The sequence below is a fragment of the Callorhinus ursinus genome, unplaced genomic scaffold, assembly GCF_003265705.2.
Source record: "Callorhinus ursinus isolate GAN/ISIS: 27379988/994484 unplaced genomic scaffold, GSC_fseal_2.0 scaffold19, whole genome shotgun sequence".
NCBI lineage: Eukaryota > Metazoa > Chordata > Mammalia > Carnivora > Otariidae > Callorhinus > Callorhinus ursinus.
This window is the reverse complement of record NW_027397081.1, coordinates 25,810,128-25,833,455: the sequence shown is the minus strand read 5'-3', so window position 1 is coordinate 25,833,455 and position 23,328 is coordinate 25,810,128. Positions and strand designations below refer to the sequence as shown.

The following is a 23,328-nucleotide window of genomic DNA, read 5'->3' as shown; positions in this document are numbered from 1 at the left end:
GCGCCTCGGTGTTTGAGTGCCCGCCCGCGCCCGCGCCCGGGGCCCGCCCCCTACCTCGGGGCCCGCCCCCTACCCCGGGCCCCGCCCCGCGCGCACCTGGCAGGCGTCCACGCCGCCGCTGAGGTAGCCCACGCACATCATGCGCGGGGTGATCTGCTGCGGGAGCAGGTTCTCACAGATCGTCTGGTTGATGACGCGGATCTCGCCCTTCTGCAGCACCAGCGCGCCCGAGCCTGGGGGGCGGGGGGCAGGAGGGCGGGATGAGGCTGAGCGGGGCCGTGGCGCTCCCATGGGTCCGTGCAACGGCCAGGGCCCCCTTCCGGGCGCTTCCACGGCAGTGACCGCGCTAGCAAATCTCCGGACACAAGCCCACTGCCCGTGGCTGACAAAGGCTCAAGGAACTGGGCGACCGGTGACAGGAGCTCGGACGTTCGCCATGCGAACGGGGTGTGGGAAACGAGAAACAGGGAGAGCGACGGAAAGCACCACGCAGCGGCTCCGGGGTTGTGTTAAGTCGGGTTCTTTCCCTTTTTCCTCTCTATATTCTACAGATTTGCCACAGCGTGCTGTCGCACTATGATAACTGATTTTTCCCCTTTGCCACTGACCAACTAACGGGCCTTCAGATGGAGGCGGAAGGGCCGAGGAGGCCAGGCTCCCGCCACAGGACCTGACACGGGCCCAGCTTGCCAGGCCCCCCTGCGTCACACAGCGCTCCCACCAGTGTCCTTACGTTCACGGAGCACCATCTGGGAAGGTGTCTTACCCTCACTTTACAGGTGAAGAAACAGGCTCAGAGTTTAAGCAACCGCCAAGGTCACTCAGATAAGTTCAGCGGCATGGCCAGGCCTTCCACGCGGAGCCCAGCCTGCACTTCACTCCTGAACAACCCCGCCCCGCCAGGCAGAGAGAAGAGGGGGCTGCCCAGCGGCCGCCAGCACCCCCCCCCCCCCCCCCACCCGCGCTCGCTCACCTCCTTCCTGGGTGTGGCCCCAGCCCGTGACCCAGATGGCCTTGCCGGCGGGGAAGCTGTGCGAGGATTCGGGCAGGCAGATGGGCCTCACGGAGCTGCTGTACTCGGCCGGCTTGTCCAGCTCCAACAGGGCAATGTCATAGTCGAAGGTGAAGTCGTTGAAGAAAGGGTGGGTGATGATGCGCTTGAGGCCGAGCTCCTGCACCCCAGTGGCACTGCGCTTGCTCTGGTCGTGCAGGCCCAGGAAGGCGGTCCACAGCGTGTGGTCAGAGTAGCTGCGAGAGGAGCAGGACAGCTGCCTGAGCACTGACCTGGGCAAAGCCACCTGCCGCTGCCCGGACCGTGGAGGGGGCTGTGGCTTCCGGGTGGCTCCTCAGCTGCCCACAGCACTCAGCACCCCTGTACCTCCTTGTTTCCCTCTTGTGATAGATTTTTAATCCGATTACCAAAAATACATTTCTTAGCGATGTGCTCTTTCACAGAAAGAAAAACACAGAACTCAGCACAAATACTTTTTTAACACAGTGGTACGTGTTCTAAGAACAAAATGAATTGGAAAGTAGACAACTTCATCTACTAGGTTTGCTGTTGGTGGTGGGACAAGTGTAGCAATTCCAAACTGTTCACGTATACTGGCAGACTGCACAAGTAAAGATAACACATTGCCATTGCTGGGAGCTAAGTTCTGGTGTGGGAAAAGGGAGATACAAAGGGAGCAGGGGAGGAGGGAGTGCAATCAGAAGTAGCAATCAAAGCTCAGGATTTCTCCAAAAAAATGGCCCCAAAGCAATGACATCCCCAATAACACCCAGAACTTGGTTTCTATATATTCTTCTCCATTAAAAGGAACCACGGCTCCCTGGAGAAATGGTTGATTTCAGGTCTGAAGCAAGGAAGGCATAAAGTGACCTTGGAACGTTTTGTTTTATCAGAGGTAAGCACGTGAGTGCTCAAACAATCATTGAGCCAGTTATCAGGACCATCCAAACATCAAAATGAACAACAGGATTAAAGTACTATGCATGCTGAGTAATATAAAAGGGGGAGGGGAATCCATGAGTCCATCCTGAATCTAAAAAAAGAATTTCAAAATTTTATAAGGACAGAAGGAAAGCTACTCTTTACAGAAGAACACCAGCTAATAAATACAGAAGAAACAATATAATAAGAAATCACATTTCGCATCTACCTTGGCAATAACCAACACCAGCAAGAATCATCGATGGATGCTAAAAGCACTGGGTAAAAGATTGCCGGGGGGGGGCTCCTAGGGGGCTTAGTCAGTTAAACGTGTGAATCTTGATTTTGGCTCCGGTCATGATCTCAGGGTCGTGAGATCGAGTCCCACAACAGGCTCCACACTAGGCAGGGAGCCTGCTTAAGATTCTCCCTCTCCCTCTGCCCCTCCCCGCTCCTCTCTCTCTCTCCCTCTCCAAAGAGAAACAACGTGATATTCACACTGACTCAAAGTGTCATCCAAGATTATTCATAACGGGGGGCACATTTATAATGGATGAAAGCCATGGACCCCACCTTAACCAAGTGATCAGACTGTCCTCCCAGCCATTCCCACCAATGGGCTAGGACACAGCATCACCTATATAGTGTTTTGGGCGGAAAAAAAAAGTTTAACCTAACTCTAACCAAGAAAAAACGATCAAAAAATCCAAATTGAGAGACATTCTGCAAAATAACCAGCCTGGACTTTTCAAACATGCAATGCCTAAAAAATAATAAATTAAAAAAAAAAATAAAGGTTTAGGGGAACTGTTTTAAATTTAAGAGACGAGGGGCGCTTGGGTGGCTCAGATGGTTAAGCGTCTGCCTTCGGCTCAGGTCATGATCCCAGGGTCCTAGGATCGAGCCCCATGTCTGGCTCCTGGCTCGGCTGGGAGTCGGCTTCTCCCTCTCCCTCCGCCTCTCCCCTACTCATGCCCTCTCTCTCTCCCTCTCTCTCTCTATCTGTTTCGAATAAAATCTTTAAAAAATAAAAAAAAACAAAAATAAATAAATAAATTTAAGAGACTAAAGAAAACTAAGGACTAATTCAGAGCACAACACTTGACTGGATCCTAGATTAAAAAAAAAAAGCTACAAAAGACAATATCGGGGTCATTGGGGGACACCTGAAGCATGAAAGACATGCTCGCCACTAGTCCTGTGTTAGCACTGTTGTTTCTGGAGGTGATTCCCATATTGTGGGCGGGGGGAGCTCTCGTTGTTGGGAGACACAAGCTGAGGTACTTAGGGGACAGGTGTCATCATGGCTGCACCCAACTCGGAGACAGTTCAGAAAAACATGTGCATGTGTAGAGAGAAATAACACAAATGTGGTCAAATTCAACAGGTAGTGAATGTAGATAAAGGGTACGAGGGTATTCATTGTCATTTTTTCCTTCATTATATTTGCAACTTTTTTGTAGGTTTGAAAATTTTTCAAAATAAAAAATTGGGAAAAGTGTATCTTTAAAATAGTCTGCAAGAGGAAGAAAAGCATGAAGACCAGCCTCATTTTCTCTAGCCTATCAGGAAAGTCAAGAGGCTAGTGAAGTGGCCAGTGCTAAAATGTCCCGGCAAGGCCCCTTCTCTCCTCGGGTTTCTGAACCTTACCTCCTCCTCCACTGTCTCTCTCCCCCTGCCCCTGGAGCCCAGCTCACCGGCCCTCCGCCAGCCCCGCCCTGCGCCCGCCCACGCCTCTGTCCCCTCCTCTCCGTTCCTGCCACCACCTCCCTGCAGAACCTCACACCCAGACGGTAGCACTAGCCTCCAAACCGGTCTTTTTGCCTCCAGGTCTTTTTAATCTGTTGCTACCAGATGAGAACTTCCTGAAAATTTCTTTTGTGAGAGCCGTTTTCAACAGCCTGAAATGATTCCAAGACCTACCAGATCAGCCAAGCATTCTGTATCTGCATTAATTCTGCCTTACCCTTTCTGACTTCTCCCAACCATCTGTGGTGGTCCAGGAACGGCCCGAGACCTAACCTAACCTCCAAGTGTACCGCGTCCTCGGGGAGGGAGCCATGAAAACCACCCATGACAGCCCAGCATGGGTGACCTCCATTATGATGGGCAGCAGGCTGTGGCAGAGTATGGAGTGGGAGGCGGGGTGGCGAGGAGAGGAAGCATGTCATGAACAAGGCCTTGGAGATCAAATAGGACTTGGCTAGTCAAAGCCTGCAGGTGGGGGAGAAAGCAGCAAGATCACAGAGACCCAAGGGAATGTTGCGATGCCCCCTGAAATTGAATATACAGAAGGTATGAGGGCGGGACAGGAGACTGAGCCAGAGAATGTGGCCATGTTGGTCCTGTTACACCTTTTCTGCTTTATCCTACAAGTTACCCCGAGCAAGGGGTTGACAGGATCAGATTAGCTCTTTGGAAAGACCACTCCCACCTGGTGGAGACAGGCGGGCACGCTGAGAAGCAAGAGGGTGATCCGGTAGAGGGTGCTGCAGCTGTGACAGGGTAGCAGCAATGTGAGGGGGAAAGAGCAGAGATGGTCTGGGATATTTAGCAGGCAAGGGCCGGCGACTGAAAGGATGGGGTAGGGTTGGGGGACAGGGTGGGAGAGTCCCCCTCCTCCCCTCTGGCACCATCTGTCTGTGATCTCATCACCTGCTACAGACATCCCTTTGTCACCCTGTGCCCATGCTAAGCCACGTGCCCCCACCCCCTTGCCAGCCCCATTCACCCAGCAACCCCAGCCCCTCTTTCTCGAAGCTTCCTCACATTAAGCCTGCCAGGATGGTCTTTTCTCCCCAGTCCACATGCCTCGGTCGAGGACAGCCTTCGACTCTTTGAGCAGACTTAGTCTCTAGTCATTGAAGGTACACATGCTCACCAGCAACTGAGAGACCAGGTGTGAAGGTCCAGCCACTGAGGTGCCCCGGGGACTGCCGTGTGGTTGGGAGGGCACTGGTGGTAGCCACGCCAAGCTCTCTTCTCAGTGCTGACACATCAAGTCATTTCATCCCCCAGGCAGCCCGTCAACGTAGGGCTGCCCATTCTTAGATGAGGAGTCAGACTACAGAGAGACTAAGTAACTTGCCCAAGATCACACAGCTAATAAGTCACGGACGGGACTGAACCCAGGCAGACTATACTCTTAACCACAGCAACACCCTGCGAGCACCTGCCGACTCAGAAATGTGTCCAAAGGAACTGCACTCCAGATCCTTGCACACTTCACACCCACCTGCCTCTGCTCACACCCCTCTTTGTCTGGAAGGTCTGCGTCACCTTGTCCAGTTGCAAACACTCTCAGGTTTCAACACTCACACCAGACACCCCTGCTCACAGAGGCACTCTTAAGTCTCCCTCCCCCACCCCGGGGGGAATTCTCAACTCCCACATGCTGGGCCCAGGTAACCTGTGCACAGTTCCCACACAGCACTTGCCGCGTGCGCATGTACGTGTGTGTGCACGAGCACGTGTCATGGATCTCGTCCCCCCAGCCTGGGAAGCCTGGGAAGAGTGAGGAAGAAGGCTTATTCATCTTTGTCCCCCGGTGCTAATAACAGCACGGGGTGTCGAATGGATTAACCGCACTATCACTTGGCGGAAGTAAAACTGATGATGAAGAGAAAATGAAGGAGGAGGAAATGAGACATTCAGTGATGAAGCAAGAGAAAGAGGGAGAAGGAACAGAGGGCGCGGGGACCACACATGCAGATCCTGGCTCGCCCTGCTGAGGGTCTAGAAGCAGTAGGATTGCAGTAACACTGAGAATACCAAGAGGCCCGGTCTCACTGTCCTCCGATAACAGGATTCCTGGGGTGGGGGGGGGGGTGGCTCATTCCAGGCCTGGGCCAGGGAAAATACAAGATGGGCCTAGAGCACCTGCTAGGGCCAGAAAGCACGGAAGTGGCTCAAAAGAACAAAAGAATGGGGGCAGATCAAAGAGACAAAAGAGCCAACCTTGGAGAGAGTGCCATGGTCGAATCTGGAACAATCTGAGCAACAAAGTCATATCACGGCATTGGATTACAATCCAAAGAAATGTAAATATACAAGAGTCCATACGAATAGAAATAGCTAACTAAATAAATAAATGGAAGAGAAGGGACAAAGCTTCCTCACAGAAGAATTCCAAATTGGCTCACTTCCAAAGAATAAAGAAAGGGGGCCTTCACCATGAGGCAGCCTGGCAAACACTATCTCAACCAGCAGAGGAGTCACGTTACCAGTGATAGGTCAGGCTGGTGGCCTGTGCCTGTTGACAGCGTGTGCTATTCTTTCCAAACACTCAGAAGCACAGTCCAATCATGACAAGAACATTAGACAAACCCAGACTAGGGCGGCGGGGGGGCACTCTACAGGACACCTGGCCTCCGGACTGTCAAGATCACAAAAACAAAGCAGGCTGACTGAGCAACTGTCACGGATCGGAGACTGGGGACAGGGGACAACAGTGCAAAGTGGTAACGTGGACTGGCTCCTGCAGCAGAGACGATCTGAGAATAAACCCCACAGGATGCACCCAGAGCCTGCGGTGGTGTTCGTGCTGGGGCCCAGGGGGGCTCTCAGGGCTGACAGACGCACCCTGCCCACGAGAGAGACTGGGTGAGGGTACGCAGGAACGCCGTACTATCTCTGCAACTCGCCTGGATCCCAAGATAAAGAGTTTCTTTTACAAAATTCTTAAGTAAGCTCCCATCACCCCAAAAACGAACCAAATCATTTCTGCCCAGGGGAGAGCAGGGTGTGAGAAAATAAGAGAGAGGGCAGTTGGGTGGGATGAGGCTGCCCTTCAGCCCAGCAGGGCCCTGGGGACCACGGCACTGACCCTGCGCCCTCCAGACCTCTGCGGTCACCTCCATCACGCGCGTCTATGTGCACCTGCCTGGCCTTGCTCAACACCTGTGCCTCAGTGCCCTAGGCCCTGTCTCTCCTGAGATTTCAGGGTGCTTCTCCTCTCCTCCCTGCAAAAGGGTGACTGTGGCAGCCCAGTCACCTCTCACAGCTGACTCTGGCAGAAGAGTACGTGCCCGGCAGAAGGCACTGAGGGTGGGGAGCCCCTGGAAGGTCCACTCCCCTCGGAGGAGGCTGTCCCACCAGACTCCCTCCATGGCCAGTGGCCACAGGGCCTGGGCCGGCTGGCTCTAACACACAAGTAGCTGGTCAGGCTCCCCCATCCCGCTGCCCTGCCCCCCATCCTGAGATGCCAGCAGGACCCTTCTTCAGTGACCTCCCCTGTGCCAGGCTGGACTCCGCCCGTGGGCCCGAGGCCCAGGGGGCAGAGCGCACTGTGTGCCAGGCGCAGAGCTCAGGGTTAAGGTGCATGAGCGCGGTACTCGCAGGCCTCCAGGAATAAGAACTCACAGTGTCACCATTCCTGCGGAAGAACCCGAGGCCCAGGAAGCGTGAAACCCTAGCCCACGGCCACTGGGCAAGCAGAGCTGGAGCGTGAATGTGAGTCTGAACCGGACCCGGGGCGGCCCCGTGCACAGACCGACCACACAGGCCTTGGAACCCGCACACCGGGGCTTGAGCCTGCCTGTGCCGCTCCCCAGCTGCACGCCCATGAGCACACGCCCTGACCTCTCTGAACCCCCGTTTCTGTAAAATGGGAACATAACCAGGCCCGCCTAAGCAGGTTGTTAGGAGAGGCACTGAGATACTGCTTTACGGAGAGGGCGCACCTAACAGGGTTCTGTTTTTATGATTACTGTTATTAAGCCTCATCCTGGGGGGTCTGCCACCCCTCCTGGTCCTGTCGCAGCGCCATCCGCCCTGGCATGACTTATACACCGGGGGCTTTCCGAGCCCAGAAAACACAAGGACAACCCCTCCCAGCCAGCGGCCCACCTGAATCCTCTGTCGTCGATGAAGCAGTGAGCTGCCGACACCATCCAGTTGGGAGAGATGATCGAAGCCCCGCACACATGGCCCTGGCCCAGGACGTGGAGGCTGACCTGCCAGGGCCACTCACCTTCGTCGGCATTCGTGCCCCCGACGACCCGGGACTGCCTGGAGAACGACCGCAGCCCACAGTCTGGGAGGCGCAGAAAACGCACAGGTCAGAGAGTCCAGGTGGGGGCACTAGCCCCCCGCGCCCCGCTCTTGCCCCGCACCGGGCTCAGCAAGAGGCCGTGTGAGGCAGCCACCTCTTCGTGGGAACCCCTACAAATATCTTGGAGACTCAGAGACCCCACTGACGTTCCCCCGGCCCCCTCCCTCCTTCCAAACCCAAAACCCTCACACTCCCACCCCCCTATCCCCGTCCAAATGCATTTAGAGGCCTTCAGACATCTGCTGGTTTGCTTGGATTTAATGTGAGTGGCATTTGCCTAGATCTCCTTGCTGACTGCTGACGGGCACAGCTCTCAGAGAAGGAGCGGATGGGTGGCGTGATGTCCCAGAAAGGCCATAATTGTGCTCAGATTCAACCTATGGCCAGTGCTTCTGAAATACACCCGAGGCCACAAACTGAAGCATGGGTGCGCTGGGGGCAAAACCCTGCCGGCTGCTCTGGCAAGCTGTGCCCTCTCTCCTCCAGGCAGGATGGCCAGCAGGGGCCAGCCCAGCACCTCGGCCAGGACGTCAGCTCTGCCACAGAGGCACTGACATGCTGGCGGCCCCGGGCCCTGCCTTCAGGATCACAGTGCCTCTGTGCCAATCAGCAAAGTCATCCTTTCCCCCAGGCAGACACACCCTCTCACTAGGGCAGAGCTGGGTGAGTGAGGCACTGGCATGAGTTCCACCTCTGTATGTGTCTTGCACAGTGAACAACCTGCACAACTGTATGCAGTGGCCCTACTCACCACAATCCTTCTCATCTGAGCCGTCGCTACAGTCCTCCTTCCCATCACACTCAGGGTTGCTCTTGCTCAAACAGAGCCCGTTCTGGCAGCGATAGGTGTGTTTGGAGCAGGTAACAGTTCTCACTGTTCAAGAAGGAGTACAAGGGGCAGGCAATCAATTCCTCTGCAGCACCCAACCAGAAACCTAATGACCCATCCTCCTTATGCTGCTCATCAAGCCTGTCCCACCCATCCGCACCCAGGCCCATGTCCTCCCAGCCTCGCCAAAGATTCTCCACCTTCCGGAAGATTCTCCCCCCACTGACGCACTTTCGCAACACACTTAACGTCTAGGGTGGTTTGTGTTTGTTAAACCTGGGACCCCCTGCAGTCTGAGTGTGCTCACGGCGGCTTCCTTCCTTCCTGCTCCCACCAGGCCTCACCGAGGGCACACATGGCCTCGTCGGAGCCGTCGCCACAGTTGTCCGTCCCGTCACACTGCTGGTTCTGTGGGACGCACTTCCCACTGCCACACCTGAAGGTCTGAGCCGGACAGCCTGGGGGCGGGATGCACCAACACTCAGCAGTGGCTCGACGGGCCCCTGCTGAGGGTGGGCCGCAGGGAGGCCAGGCCAGCCCCACCCCTCACTCACTGCACTCCAGCTCGTCGCTGTTGTCCCCACAGTCGTTGATGCTGTCACACACCCAGAAGAGGGGCTTGCAGAACTTGTTCTTGCACGTGAACTGGTAGGTGGCGTTGCATTCTAAAGGGAGTAAGGGGTAGCATTCAGCTGGGCTCCTGGCCCTCGTTCTGACATCAGTCATTGCTCACTGCTTCCCAGAGAAGCAGGCGCGACCAGACAGCTGCCCGGGGACCCCTTTCCCTGCTGGGGGGTTGGTTCTGGGGCGTCCCGGCGTCCCGAGCTATGGAAGCTGAGCCCGGTACTGCAGAAATTCTCTACTCTGCAGAAATACCCAAAAGGCGGAAGGAGGGGCGGGGCGTGAAGTCTACACGGGGGGTGGGGGGTGGGGACAGCGTCCAGGCGCGGGGCACAGTGCGGGCAGAGGGGACTCACGGCAGTTGAGCTCGTCACTGTAGTCCGTGCAGTCCGCCCAGCCGTCACAGCGCAGCTCCTTCTGGATACACCTCCCCGTGCTACACATGAACTTACCCGGGCACGCTGCAAGGGAGAGGGCAGGCCTCAAGTCCAGGCCACCAGCCCTGCCTCCCACATCGGCTGCCCTCCCTCGGGGCCACCCTCACCGCCACACTGAGGACCAAACAGAAAACTCTTCCCCCTCCAGCCCTCAGTGTAGAGAGGAGCGGGCTGCAGTTGGCACCAAGGGCAGGGGTCTCCCAGCCCCACTCAGCTGTGGCAAGTGGGGTTCCTAGAACCTACAGCCAGCACGGGAGGGCCAGCCGCAGACCCACGGCGAGGGGCCCCTCCTGACCGCCAGTGACCAAACCCCAGGGAGCTCCAGACAAAGTGGAGAGAGGCTGGCTGGGTGTGCACTCGGTTCTCCTGCCCTGTGTCCTTGCCGGCCACATGCCTCCAAGTGCCAGGCTCCCCCTGCCCAGCACGGAGCAACCGAAGCTCAGCGGATCGATGACGTACGCATCCTATCCAAGTGCCAAAAGGCATCCCGAGATTTCCTTAATTCTAAGGCCTTTCCCACATTTCCGTGCTTCTGCAATTGGAATGTGTCCACCAACCAACGTCGTGAGGCCGGGGACAAAGCTGAGGGTGGATGGGGGTGAGCCTGGCCCGGAAGGTGGGGCCTTCACCTGTGCGCTGCACCGGTGCTTAGTTACTTATCAAAGGGCTTTGGTCGGCCAGTTACATTTCGGGTGGCGAGCCGTGCTGTTGCGTTTTAACTTAAATTTGGATTCTCGTGTATAGTTAAAATGTCTCCCAGAAGGTTACTCTCTGACGTGGGGCTGACACAAAAAGTCACCATGGATGCGGACGAACTTCTCTCACACAACAGACAGGGAAACTAAAGGCCACAGAAACCGCCACATCTCTTAGGTAGAGACTGCAGAATTTTCGGAGCTCAGAGTACTTCGTGTGACGAGTCCTGCCCCAGGATTTTCTCCTGTGTCTCAGAATTACGCTGCCATTCCCCAAGGGGCCAAAAGGCCACAAAGACAGGCACGGATCTGCAGAGGCGCGGCCATGCTGAAACACAGGCACAGATGGCCCAAAGGAACCCTGGGGCCCTCGGGCTCCGGTGTCTCCCACAGGGACTCGAGGGCACAGCCTGTACCAGCATTCCCTGCCCACCTTTGCCAAGAAATGCATTTATGGCAGCCTTTTATTTTATCCCTCCAAAGGCCACCGGAGTGATATGCACCTTGCAATCTCTGGTATCTCAGACTCAGGGAAGCACAATGCTAGGAAGATACAGAGCAGAGGGTTCGTTGCGGGCCAGTCCCTCTAGCCAGGCTCCTCCTTCTAGAGACGTGTACTCACGGTCACTGGAATCATAGGAGAGGTACTCGGCTAGGAAACCTGTGTCGGTGTAGGACTGATCGGAATGGAAGCGCACAGTGATCCTGCTGCTCCTGCTGGTAACTACAAACTGGGGCCTCTCTCCACAGTACCTGCAGGGGGCGGTCAAGGGTAAGGAGGGGATCTGGAGGGGCTGGGGGCACCCCTCCCCCTCCAGCACTGGCGCTGTTCCAGGGCACTCACTTCTCCCCGTTAACCTCCACGTAGTCCTTGGGGCAGGAGCCCGGGGGAATGTTGGGCTCCACCAAGTAGAAAAGCTTGAAGAGCACTTTCACATTTTGGTTGTTGGGCACCTAAGGAGGGAGATGCTGCTGGGGGTGGGGGGGGGGTCTGTTGTGACCTTCCCTCCTCCTAAACCCAGGGACACAGCGTGCTGCTGGCCACGGGCGCTGGGGGACCATGGCACACGGCACAGTCGCTGCGTTTTTCTCTCTCCGACCCATGTGGGCAATACGGAACACACAGCAGGAGGGCCTCAGGTTGGACGTTTGGAAGAACTTCTAGACTCAGAGGCAAGAGACACTCTTCTATTCCTCAAGAAAGCTGGAGGTCCTCCCGGCATCATCGAAGAAAGGAAGGCGAGCCGGGTCTCTGACTCGGAGGGCATAAGGGGGCCTGGGCGGCAAGACTCTCGTCTTGCTGCGTCTAGCAAGTGCTTTCTCCACGCCTCCCGCACATTCTGCGACTTCACCTCTGAGAGGCAGACACCGTGCTCTCCTCTTACCCAGGAGCAAGCTGAGGCACTGACGGGTGGGGTGACTGGCCCGGGGTCCCTCAGGCGGCCGCTGATCAAGAGCTAGGATTTGAGTCTTGGGGATGCTGTAAGATCAGCCCCCTCCACCCTGTCCCACCCTGCAAGCTTTAGATATTTGCTACTTGGGGGCTGCTAAGGGAGCCCATCTCCCTCTCCCTGCGCTTCCTCACCTGCCATCCTAGAGCAGCCCTCTCCCTTGTCCTCCCTCCCCCTAGAGCTCTCCTGCCCTCTCTCCCGCTTCCACCTCCTCCCCCTCTCTCCCCCTTTCTGCTCTCACAGGCACCCTACAGCTCCTACCTCAATGTCCCACGTGCAGTTCATGTTGGGCGGGTAGTGGCCAGGATAGTAGGGGCTGCTAAATGTCCCATGGGTGCCACGTAAGTAGCCTCCACAGGCTGAAAGGAAACGCAGGAGAAAGAGCCTGAGGATCGAGGACCCCGGCAGAGGCGGCCCTCCCTTCTCTCAAGCTGCGCGCCTGGGCACCCGCACACTCCACAACCAGTTGCTGGAAGGTGTGAGTGCTGGGAGTCTGACCCCTTTAGGGAGGGCTTCCGACCCACATGAGAGGCAAAAGGCCCTGTGGCTTAAGGTTCCCACCTCTGTCACCGACCAAGGCCAGTTCACCAGCCAAAGGGTCTGTCCTGCGCCTCATGGGCTCAGACCAGCCCCTCGGATCTGTCCCTCCTCTGCCCCGCCATGCCCTTCCTTACAGCTCGGCTTAGGCAGCTGGAAGAACGTGGCCTCAAAGCCAGGGTGTCGCCGCTCGGTGTTGGTGATCAGCGTGACGAGCAGGACATTCTGGGAGGAGAGGAAGGTCAGGTTGTAGGAGGGAGGGTAGGTGCCACACAGCCTGTGGGGGGGCAGAAGGGGTGCATGTTACCGAGAGCACAAAGAACCCCAGCGTCCCTAACCCCAATCCCATCCACAAAAGGCCAAGGGTGGGGTCACTTCAAAGCCCCTCCCTGCATAAACGACCTGAATAAGGATTTAGTTGTAAGACTGTCTCTTTTTTTTTTTTTTTAAGATTTTATTTATTTATTTGACAGAGAGAGAGACAGCTAGAGAGGGAACACAAGCAGGGGGAGTGGGAGAGGGAGAAGCAGGCTCCCGCCGAGCAGGGAGCCCGATGCGGGGCTCGATCCCAGGACCCTGGGATCATGACCCGAGCCGAAGGCAGACGCTGAACGACTGAGCCACCCAGGCGCCCTGTAAGACTGTCTTTTAAACAAACAGCAAAAACTCAGAAACCTCGAATACCTGACCACAGAAGATTCATTCAACTATGAGGTAAATAATAACAATAATAGTAACAGTAACAGCAGCAACACCACTTAGGAACATGCCAGGCACCGCTTAGTGCTATGTATCTATTCACTCAGGCATTCTTCCCAACAATTCTACTAAGTAAATACTATAATCCCCTCTTTACAGACAAGGAAACCGAGGCACAGAGGGGTGATATAACTTGCCCAAGGATCCACAGTTTGTAAGTGACTGGGCTGAAAACAAAACTCAGGCATCCTGGCTCTGGAACCGACGCAGCCAAAGACTGTGTCCCGATGCTTCCACACAAGAATGCCACGTTATGCAACCATTACAAATGACAGAAACAAGCTTACTGATTCGGAAAGAGCGTCATGACATACTTCAGTTTTAAGAAGCAGATAGCAAAACCAAATGTGCCCTATAATCCTATTTTTATTTTTTTATTTACTTATTTTTATTTTATTTATTTGACAGAGGGAGACACAGCGAGAGAGGGAACACAAGCAGGGGGAATGGGAGAGGGAGAAGCAGGCTTCCCCCCAGGACCCTGGGATCATGACCTGAACCGAAGGCAGACGCTTAATGACTGAACCACCCAGGAGCCCCATAATCCTATTTTTAAATCTATACACAAATGTACCCGGACACAGCAAAAAGAGTGAAGAACGTACATCACAAATCTCACAGTGATTACTTCTAGACAGTAAGATTACGACTGAGGTTTGTGCTCTTTGTACATGTCTGTTTCCCAGTTTTTCCTTTCAGAGCCATGTGCTGATTTTGTTGGACAATTCATAAACTAGAGAGAAGGAAAGAAACCTTGCAGAAAAAGGGTGTTCAGCCTGGAGCCCTGGCTGCTGAGCTGTGGCGGCAGATGGTTCTATCCTGTTTGGAGCCTGAATTCTAGCCCATTATTTATCACGAAACGTCTGCCCACCTCATTTCTGCAGACAGCAAGGGAAGGCTCTGGCCCACTGAGTCAGGGAGAGCTGGGGAGAGGGCAGTCCACCCCCACCCGCAGCGCTGTGAGAGGCGCGCTCCATCCTGGTGGGGGGTGGGGGGTGCGGGTGGCCATCTGGGCACCCCCACCTCCTCAGCAGGTGTATGATGCCTTCTTATTTCCTGTAATCCTGAGGCTTTGGCCGCTGGGTCGCTCTTCCCTCCAGGTGACCACCCACCCTAATGGAGGTGGCCCTAATCACCCCACGACCAGATACCAGACAACCAGAGATGGCCCTGTGCCCCAGAACCCACTGGAATTATTCGAACCAGCCAATCCTTAACCTACATACAAGGCCTGGCCTTGCCTTTCCCGGAAACCATGACAAAGGCTCTGCCCCTGTTTCCCCCCCAGCCCCCTCTGCCTCCTGACTGACCCTGGGGCTTCCCCATGTGGCCCCACACCTGGGGACTGCCCCTCCTCTTGGGAACTGTCAGGAACAAGCGATCATTGTAAAGATCCTGATTTTTTCAATCCTGATCCATCGGCCTGAACATAAGTGAATGTAATAAAGTGGGGTCTGCACCTCCACTCTGGCGAAGAAAGAAAGCGCACCCAGCTTGCCGGCACCGAGGAGCCGCTGAGCCTTCCTCACCCTGGCCACGGCTGATGAAATCGCCTCTGAGCTGCTCTGCGGGAGCTCACGCCAAGGCCCACACACACCTGATCCCTGCTGCCCAGAACGTGTGCAGGGGCCTCAAGTCCCACAGTCTATCTCCAGCCTACGCTGCCCTTCCCTCCGTGGGCAGCCACCAAGCCCACCACCCCCCACCCTCGGCCCACCTCTGAGTCCCCGGGACACTCACTGCACCACGGCACGCGGCTCCACGGGGCTCAGGGTGTCATACACCATGACCAGGTCACTGCCACGGTCGTCACAGGACGCGACATCAAAGCTGCGGAAGGTGAGGCTCAGCACGGACTCGGCATCCCCCCGCAGGGTCCACTGGCAGCGGGCCCAAGCTGGGTACGGGCTGTCGGGGAAGCCAGGTGTGGTGAAGCGGGTCAGCTCCCCGCTCCGGGCGTGCAGGGCGAAGCTGCAGCTGTCTGTGTGGGAGACAGAGTGGCTGTGGGGGCAGGGCCAGGCGCAGCCGGCAGGGGTGAGCCACCCAGAGCCTCCCTGGCGGTGCACCCAGGCCCTCCGAGATGTTCCAGGCTGCCCTGGACCCGGGAGAGACCGAAGAGGGGGCTTCTCGTGGCCTGGGAGCGATGGGGGGGTGTGTGCATGATCTGGGGACCCCCTTGACTGAAGGGGCATCTGGCCACATCCGTCCTCTTCTCTGGGAGATGGGCATGATACTTACTGTCCTTGGCGGTCTGTACTGTTCTGGAGTCAGTGGCTGAAGAACAAGAAGGAGAATGAAGTATTTAGTGGCGTGGTTCATTTCCTCATTCCTGCTTCCTTGCTCCCCTAGAGGGGAGTGCGGGGCCAGCAGGCAGACTTCCTTCCATGCCCTGGCTCAGGAGTGCTCTTCCCCCAACGGTCCAGGGCCTGGCCCTGCACCACCGACGATGGGCCCCACACACGCCCACCCCTAGCATCCCTGTACTCACGGAAGGCCACCACGGAGGTCAGCACGAAGGAGCCGAGGGCGCGGGCGCGGGGCGGTAATGTGACCACACGCTCCTTGGCCATGGCGCGCTCGGCCTCCTCCACCAGGTATTTGGGGATGCTGAACTCGGACCAGTAGTAAGCGATGACGCTGCCCTCACTGGGGGAGAGGGGTGAGCCTGAGGCACGGGGCGGGGGGGGGGGCGCGCTGGGCACCCCACCTGTCCCCATACTCTCCCAGATGCCCGGCGCAGACGGAACGGCTCAGGTCCCCAAAGAGACCTTCCTCCAGGCAGGGGCCCACCCCAGATTCTTTTATGCTTCCCCACCTTTTGATCCCTTAAGCCAGACATCTTGCCCCTTGACCCTCTACTCTCCGTCTCACGCCCAACCAGACGTGTTCTGGGGCCAGATCGCGTTTAGGAATGGGACCGCAGCCTTGGGCTGTGGACCCAGCTCTCCCACTAGCTTGGGCGCACTGAGGAACAAATTCTAAAGTCTGCCTCCTCATCTCGGAGAGAGGATGCGAATGCCACCTGCCACACAGCATTCATAAGGATTAAATTAAACTAACAAAATCAAAAGCATTTTTGAGATAAAGTCTATTTTTACAGAAGCATGTGGAAGGCTGAAGGCTGGTTGAGCACGGAAAATATGAAGGCTCACGGAAGCCTTCCAAAGCCAAGTTTGGAAAAGTAACACCCGGTCACCACCATTACTGAACGGCGTCTGTGGCCACTGCATTCACCTGCATTCACCCGTAACACCTGCATTCACCCGTGTCACCCTGGCAACGCCCCTGCGGTGACCCCTGCCCAGGAGACAGCACGATGCCGTGAGCTGAGGAAGAACAGGGCCTGGTGCCCTGGTCCCCAAGCCAGACCTCGCGGCTCCATCACCCTGCAATCTGTGAGCTTTCTGCCCCCCAAACACACACACACTGCACCAATCCCGCCCAGCCTTCTCCCCAGCACCCACCTGAAGGCAGTCACGGCCGACTCCTTGTGGTAGGGGCCCAGGGATGGCACCCCACTGTATAACAGCTTCAGCTGAGGGAAGGAGAGAAGGCTCACGGCTGGCCAAAGAGCAGCAACAACCCCCCCGCCGCTGCCCAAGCCTGTGCCGCCCCCTCCCTCCGGGGACCTGGGCCCCCTCCCCAGGTACCTGGAAACCCACGCGACCTGCAGCCCAGGGATCTGGGAGGAAAGGGAGCCGTGTCCTCTCGGCCCAGGTGAGGTGGGAGCGCCAGGGCAGACAGCAGGGACGGGGCTCCCTGCCCGGGGGCTGGACTCACCGCTTCCTTCACCTTGTTGGCCAGGTTTGCAAACTCAGTGGAACTGGAGTTCTCATAGGCATCCAGAAAGTTCTCATTTGTGATCCTCAGGTAGCCATTGAAGACTTTCTGAACCCGCACGTTCTGGTCTATGGGAGACCAGAGAAGGAGGGTGGTCAGAGGAAGCGACACTGTCCCTGCCACCATCCTCAAGCTGCCCTCAGCAACCCCCAGGGAGCGAATGCCAGGAGGGGCCAGTGGACACATGAGCCTCTGGGCCAACACTCCTCCCTTATGGCTTCAAAGAGCCAGGGGAGACAGAGCCCTGGACCCTTCCTCACGTGCCCCCCACCTGCATCCCCTGTTCTCTTCCTCACGTCCCCCACAACCGGTAGCCCCTGCATCCGTCTACTGAGAGGGGAGGTACAGCCACCCCCAAACCACCCGCCCCAGAGCCAACCCCTGGCTTTACTCACACTGGAAGTGCCACACCAGGAAACATGCCACGATAGAAAGCAAGAATAAGCCAACCAGCACGGCCACCAGCACCACCCAACGCTTCGGGCCCCGCTTCTCAACCTTCTTGGTGTTGTTGACTGGCAGGAACTCCACGCCTTCCTCAACACCGTTCATGCTCTGAACAGAGAAATGCAACACAGCTCAGACACTCTCCCTCCCCTCAACAGCCTCCCCAGCCCTGCTCCAGGAAGAAGGTTTACCCTTTGTAAGGTCCCGCTTGGAGAAAAAAGCAAGGAGAAATGAGAAGTGGCCTTCTCATCCATGCATCCCGTGTCTGGGCAACACCATACAAGTATCACTTAAGAATTGATAGTTTAAATGAAAATGAAACCCAGTCATGGAGGCTTTCCACTCAAATGAATCATCTTTGATGCAGGTAAATGCCCGTGTGTGAGGAGAAAGGGCCATGCCCAGGGCCATGATTGGCTGCGTCAACTTCTACAGGCAGCCCCTCCTTCAGCTGACACAGCCCTGGGGTGTGGTGCAGAGAGCCCCTGCCAGCTTCAGTCCCCACTGATCACGGAGGGGGAAGGGGGGGCAGGAGCCTATGGGCCGCACAGAAACTGTACACCCTACCCAGTGGCCTTGCTCTGCCAATGTTTAACCAGCCCGAAATAAAAAGGCAGTAAACCCGGGCAGCCCTGCCATGCCACCATGGAACCAGCCACTGATTCCCGCCTCAAGTGTCCCAGTCCGGGATCTCAAGGTGACATGAGGCTAGGTCACTACTGGAATCCACACCCACGCTCACCTGAGAGCAGGAAAAGCAAAACTTCCAATAAACAGGGTGACAGCTTACTTCCTAGGCTCCTCCCAGTCAGGGGCTCTTCAGGAAGAGAGGAGTAGGAATATGGCGGCTGGGGTGTCTACAGGCCCGTAATGACAGGGAGGCAAACTCTTCAGCACTGTAACACACTCTGTCTGCCCTACACCCCGGAGAGGAGCTCTGCCCTTTCAGCTTTAACTACCTCAGACCCATTCCCAAAGGGTATGTGATCAAAGCAATAGCCCCCACCCACAAATTCCACAGACGCAGCCATTTTAACAATGTGTTTCCAGATGTGGTTCTTCTGTTGTCCTCCTCATGCTCTCAATGATGTGCTTGAACTGACATTTCTTGATTTGTTACATTTAAACATCATCTATTAACTTCACCGTTATGAGTCTCCCCATTCCTGCCACCCTGGATACTCATATTTGTTTCATAATTGGTTATTTTTGTGACCCTAATACTGCATACAGAAACACACCCCATTGCTAACTCTACTTTGGTAATCATATGGCAATATATAAATGTATCAAATCAACATGCTCTATACCTTAAACATTACACAATGTTCTATGTCAATTATAGCTCAATAAAATAAATTTTTAGAAAGGAAAGAAACACAGCCCAGAGGTGACCACCTAAAATGCTTTCATGATCTGCTTATTGTGGAATTTATCTCCATATTTCTAAATAACACTATCTCTTGATTCATCTATTTAAAATATAAGCATCTGACTTACTATTATGATAATTTGAATTTTAATATCCTTTCTTTGTCTCACCCATACTCCCAATAAGTTACAGGGCTAAAGTTTTTTTTTTTTTTTTTTAAATTATATCCACACTCTATATTTTCATTACAGTTGGCCCTTGGAGGGTTAGGGGTATCCACCCCCTACACAATCAAAAATCCACATGTAAATTTTGACTCACCCAAAACTACTCATAGCCCACTGTTGATGAGAAGACTTACTGATTAACACATATTTTGTATGTTATATGTACTACATATTGTACAATAAGGTAAGCTAGGGAAAAGAAAATGTTAAGAAAATCATAAGAGAAAATACATTTATAGTACTATACTGTATTTATATGTTAAAAAAAAAACCCGCATATAAGTGCGACCACGCAATTCAAACCCGTGTTGTTCAGAGGTCAACTGTATTAGTCTTTGGAAATACTGTTCACTATTGTTTCCTTCCCAGTACAACTAATTTATTTCTCCTGCTGCAAAATTCATTTACTTGGGTTTCTTTTTAACATATACCCAGGTCTTTCTATACAATCTAAGAGCTCTGTAATACTCTTCTAATCTTCCACACATAAAGTCTGTCAACCTTCCCACTTTATTTTTTCCTGGAAGCTTCCCTCCCTAGGACTCTCTGCCCTTTCCTATAGCTATTGTCTGGAACTTCCTGCAATATCACACTGGGAATTTCCTTCCTCTCCCTCTTGTGTTAAAAACCCCTATTTCCTGGATTCCATGTGTTCATCTTTCTTGGTTTACTTCATTTTGGTGGAATACATACTTCAGTAGCTTCCCAAGAGAGAAAATTTTTCAGACTTTGCATGTTTCTGAGTACCTGACACACATTTGTTGATAGTTTAACTGGGTATAGAACTATAGGTTTCAAATAATTTTCACTTAAAATTTTGAAGGCTCCATTGTTTTTTAGCTTCTAATTTTGCTTTTGAGAAATAAGATAACAGTACAAATCCATTTTTTCTTATTCATAATTTGTTATCCCTATCTGAAAGCTTTGAGGATATGCTTTGAATTGGGTCTTTAAATTTCATTATGCTGAGCTCTCTCCACCTGCCCTTTGAATTTGGAAATTCGTATCTTTCAGTCTGGGAAACTTTCTTGTACAAGCATACTTTGTTTTGTGCTTTGCTTTATTGCACTTCACAGATAACACATTTTTTACAAATTAGAGGTTTGTGGCACCGTGTGTCAAGCAAGTCTATCGGTGCCATTTTTTAAAAATTTTTTATAAATTTTTTTTAAGTTTGTATGTATTTATTTGTCAGAGAGAGAGAGAGAATACAAGCAGGCAAAGCAGCAGGCAGAGGGAGAAGCAGACTGCCCGCTGAGCGAAGAGCCTGATGAGGGATTCAACCCCAGCACCCTGAGATCACCACCTGAGCCGAAGGCAGACGCCCAACCAACTGAGCCACCCAGGAGTCCCTATCAGTGCCATTTTCACTTCCAGTTTCTGTGTCACATTTTGCTAATTCTTGCAATATTTCAAACCTTCTCATTATTATTATATCTGTTATGGTGATCTGTAATCAGTGATTATGACTCACTGAGAGCTCAGATGATGTTTGACATTTATTAGTAATAAAGTATTTTTAAATTAAGTATATACATTGTTTTTTTAAATGTAATGTACACTTAATAGACTACAGTATAGTGTAAACATAACTTTTATAAGAACTGGGAAACCAAAAAATTCATTTGACTTCCTTTATTGTGACATTTGTTTTATTGCAGTGACCTGGAACTGAACCCACAATATCTCCAAAGTATGCCTGTATTATTTCTTAAATTATGTCTTCCCCTTCATTTTCTCTAGTCCTTCTGCAATTCCTATTATATTGATTCTCTACTTATCCTTTCTCTATTATCCATCACACTTTTTTCTTTTTTAAGTAATCTCTACACCCAGCACGGGGCTCAAACTCATGACCTCAGGATCAAGAGTTGTATGTTCTACCAACAGAACCAGCCAGGCACCCCCGTCTCATTGTTTTTTAACTTTTCCACTGAACTCTTCATTTCTGCTGTGAACTCATTTCCAAGAGTTCTTTCTTTTGAATTTTCCTCTTTCTTGTTCTCTGAATTTTGGATGCAAAATCTTCTCATCTTTATATTGCTATTAAGTACTTTTTCTCTGTTTCTGACTTTCTTTTTCATGTTGAAGACTTTCCTCAAATGCCTCAGGGTGTCTGGTTGTTCATTCATATTTACGAATGAGGTCCTAAAAGCAGTTTGGGAGCTCTGTGTGTATGGTTTGCCACCAGTGGCTTTGCTGTAGGCTACAATTAAGTGGCTAGCCAGATTTTTTTTTTTTACTAGGCACTCCCAACTGTTAAGTTAGGTCTATCTCTTCTATGGGATGGTTTAATTGCTCCAGAGAATAATTTTCTAATATCCTGGAAAGACTGATTTAAACCCAGCCACTAGCATTCTGAAACACATGAGAGAATAGACCTTTGACTATTCTTCACCCCTCACTACAGCCTTCCTCTATACCTAGTGTCCTCAAGTCTAGAGAAATCAATTTCCCATTCCTTATGGGGGACTGGTGGGGTAGGGGTATGTTTGTTTGGGATCGAAGTGGGGATCTGGGATTTCTAACAATGCCCTTCCCCAGCTCTCCTCTATCTCATAGCTTGAGCCCAATTCCTGAACCTGGGAGTGGACATTATCAAAGAATACTGTAAGAATATTTCCAAGAGCCAAAGAGAGGCACATAACTTTAAATTCAAAGATGAATGAAATGAAAGAGCATGCTTAACTAAATATATCATGATGAAATTTCAGGACACCAAAGATAGAGGAGATCCTTTGCATCTCTCCCTGGTGTTTTTTCCCCGCCCTCATATTTTACATTTCTTTGTCATTTGGTTCTATTCTGGGATTTTTTTAAATTTACTCTTGTGAACCTTCTATGGAATTTTAAAAATAGCTTCACTGACATATAGTTGACACAAAATAAACTGTACATATTTAAAGTGTGCAATTTTTGGCATATATATACACCCATGAAACCATCACCACAATCAAGATAATAAACATTATCTGTCCTCTTCAAAAGTTTCCTCTTGGCCCTTCCCCCCCATTTCTCCCTGATTCCCTTTCCAGTCCCAAAGCAACCACTTACCTGCTTCCTAATTTGCTTTGTTCTAGAACTTTATAAAAATGGAATTATACAGCATGTACTCCTTATTGTCTGGCTTCTTTTACTCAGCATAATATTTTGAGATTCATCCACGACACTAGGTTTATTACGTTAACAGTGCATTCCTTTCTATTCTTGAGTAGTATCCCATTGCATGTATATACAACAATTTGTTTACTTATTCATCTGTTGATGAACATTTGGGGTGTTTCTAATTTGAGGCTATTCCAAATAAAGCTGCTATAAACATTCCTGTACAAATCCTCGTATTGGCATATGCTTTCATTTCTCTTGGATAGATACCTATGAGTGGAATAGCAAGTTTGCATGACAGGTTTTTTCTTAACTTTGTAAGAAGCCACCAAACTGTTTCCCAAAGTGACTGTATCATTTTACATTCCCATCAGCAGTGGACGAGGACTCCCATTGTCCACATCTTACCCAACATTTGGTATGGTCAATCTTTTTCATTTTAGCGATTCTAATAGATGTATAGTGGTACCTCACTGTGGTCTTAAGTTGCTTTTCCCTGATGACTAATGATGTTGAGCATCTTTTCATGTGCTTAATTTGCCATCTGTTTGTCTTCTTTGGAGAAGTGTCTTTTCAAATCTTTTCCCTAGTTTTTAAAATTGGTTTGCTTATCTTCACATTACTGAGTTTTGAGAGTTCTTTCAATATATTCTGGATACAAATCTTTTAACAGATATATAATTTGCAAAGATTTTCTCCTAGTCTGCAGCTTGTATTTTCATTCTCTTAACAGGGTCTTTTGAAGAAGAGAAGATTTTCATTTTGATGAATTCAATTTGTCAAGTTTTTCTTTTATGGATTGTGATTTTGGTGTTGTATCTAAGAAATCTTTGCCTAATCCAAAACAACAAAGATTTTCTCCTATGTTTTCTTCCAACAGTTTTAGGTTTACATTTGGGCCTATAACCCATTTTGGTTTTTTTGTTTTAAAGATTTTATTTATTTATTTGAGGGCGCCTGGGTGGCTCAGTCGTTAAGCGTCTGCCTTCGGCTCAGGTCACGATCCCAGGACCCTGGGATCGT

At 52.3% G+C, this 23,328-nt stretch overlaps 1 protein-coding gene across 3 annotated transcripts in view; it reads right to left on the bottom strand.

The window, feature by feature from the left end:
* The window catches only part of ST14 (ST14 transmembrane serine protease matriptase), a 42,495-nt gene that overhangs the window by 2,263 nt on the left and 16,904 nt on the right, over positions 1 to 23,328 (bottom strand). For 2 of the 3 annotated variants that reach the window (XM_025893865.2, XM_025893866.2), the window contains 17 exons: positions 17,550 to 17,709; positions 17,095 to 17,222; positions 16,779 to 16,849; positions 15,803 to 15,960; positions 15,553 to 15,588; positions 15,055 to 15,295; positions 12,693 to 12,832; positions 12,280 to 12,377; positions 11,412 to 11,521; positions 11,190 to 11,320; positions 9,792 to 9,896; positions 9,369 to 9,479; positions 9,159 to 9,272; positions 8,737 to 8,859; positions 7,781 to 7,967; positions 974 to 1,248; positions 97 to 233 (listed from right to left, as the gene is read on the bottom strand). In XM_025893865.2, coding sequence (XP_025749650.1) covers positions 97 to 233; positions 974 to 1,248; positions 7,781 to 7,967; positions 8,737 to 8,859; positions 9,159 to 9,272; positions 9,369 to 9,479; positions 9,792 to 9,896; positions 11,190 to 11,320; positions 11,412 to 11,521; positions 12,280 to 12,377; positions 12,693 to 12,832; positions 15,055 to 15,295; positions 15,553 to 15,588; positions 15,803 to 15,960; positions 16,779 to 16,849; positions 17,095 to 17,222; positions 17,550 to 17,709 — 2,325 coding nt within the window. Of the gene's footprint in view, positions 1 to 96; positions 234 to 973; positions 1,249 to 7,780; positions 7,968 to 8,736; positions 8,860 to 9,158; positions 9,273 to 9,368; positions 9,480 to 9,791; positions 9,897 to 11,189; positions 11,321 to 11,411; positions 11,522 to 12,279; positions 12,378 to 12,692; positions 12,833 to 15,054; positions 15,296 to 15,552; positions 15,589 to 15,802; positions 15,961 to 16,778; positions 16,850 to 17,094; positions 17,223 to 17,549; positions 17,710 to 17,792; positions 17,939 to 23,328 lie in introns of those variants that run through there. The other variant, XM_073903987.1, reaches the window with a different exon arrangement.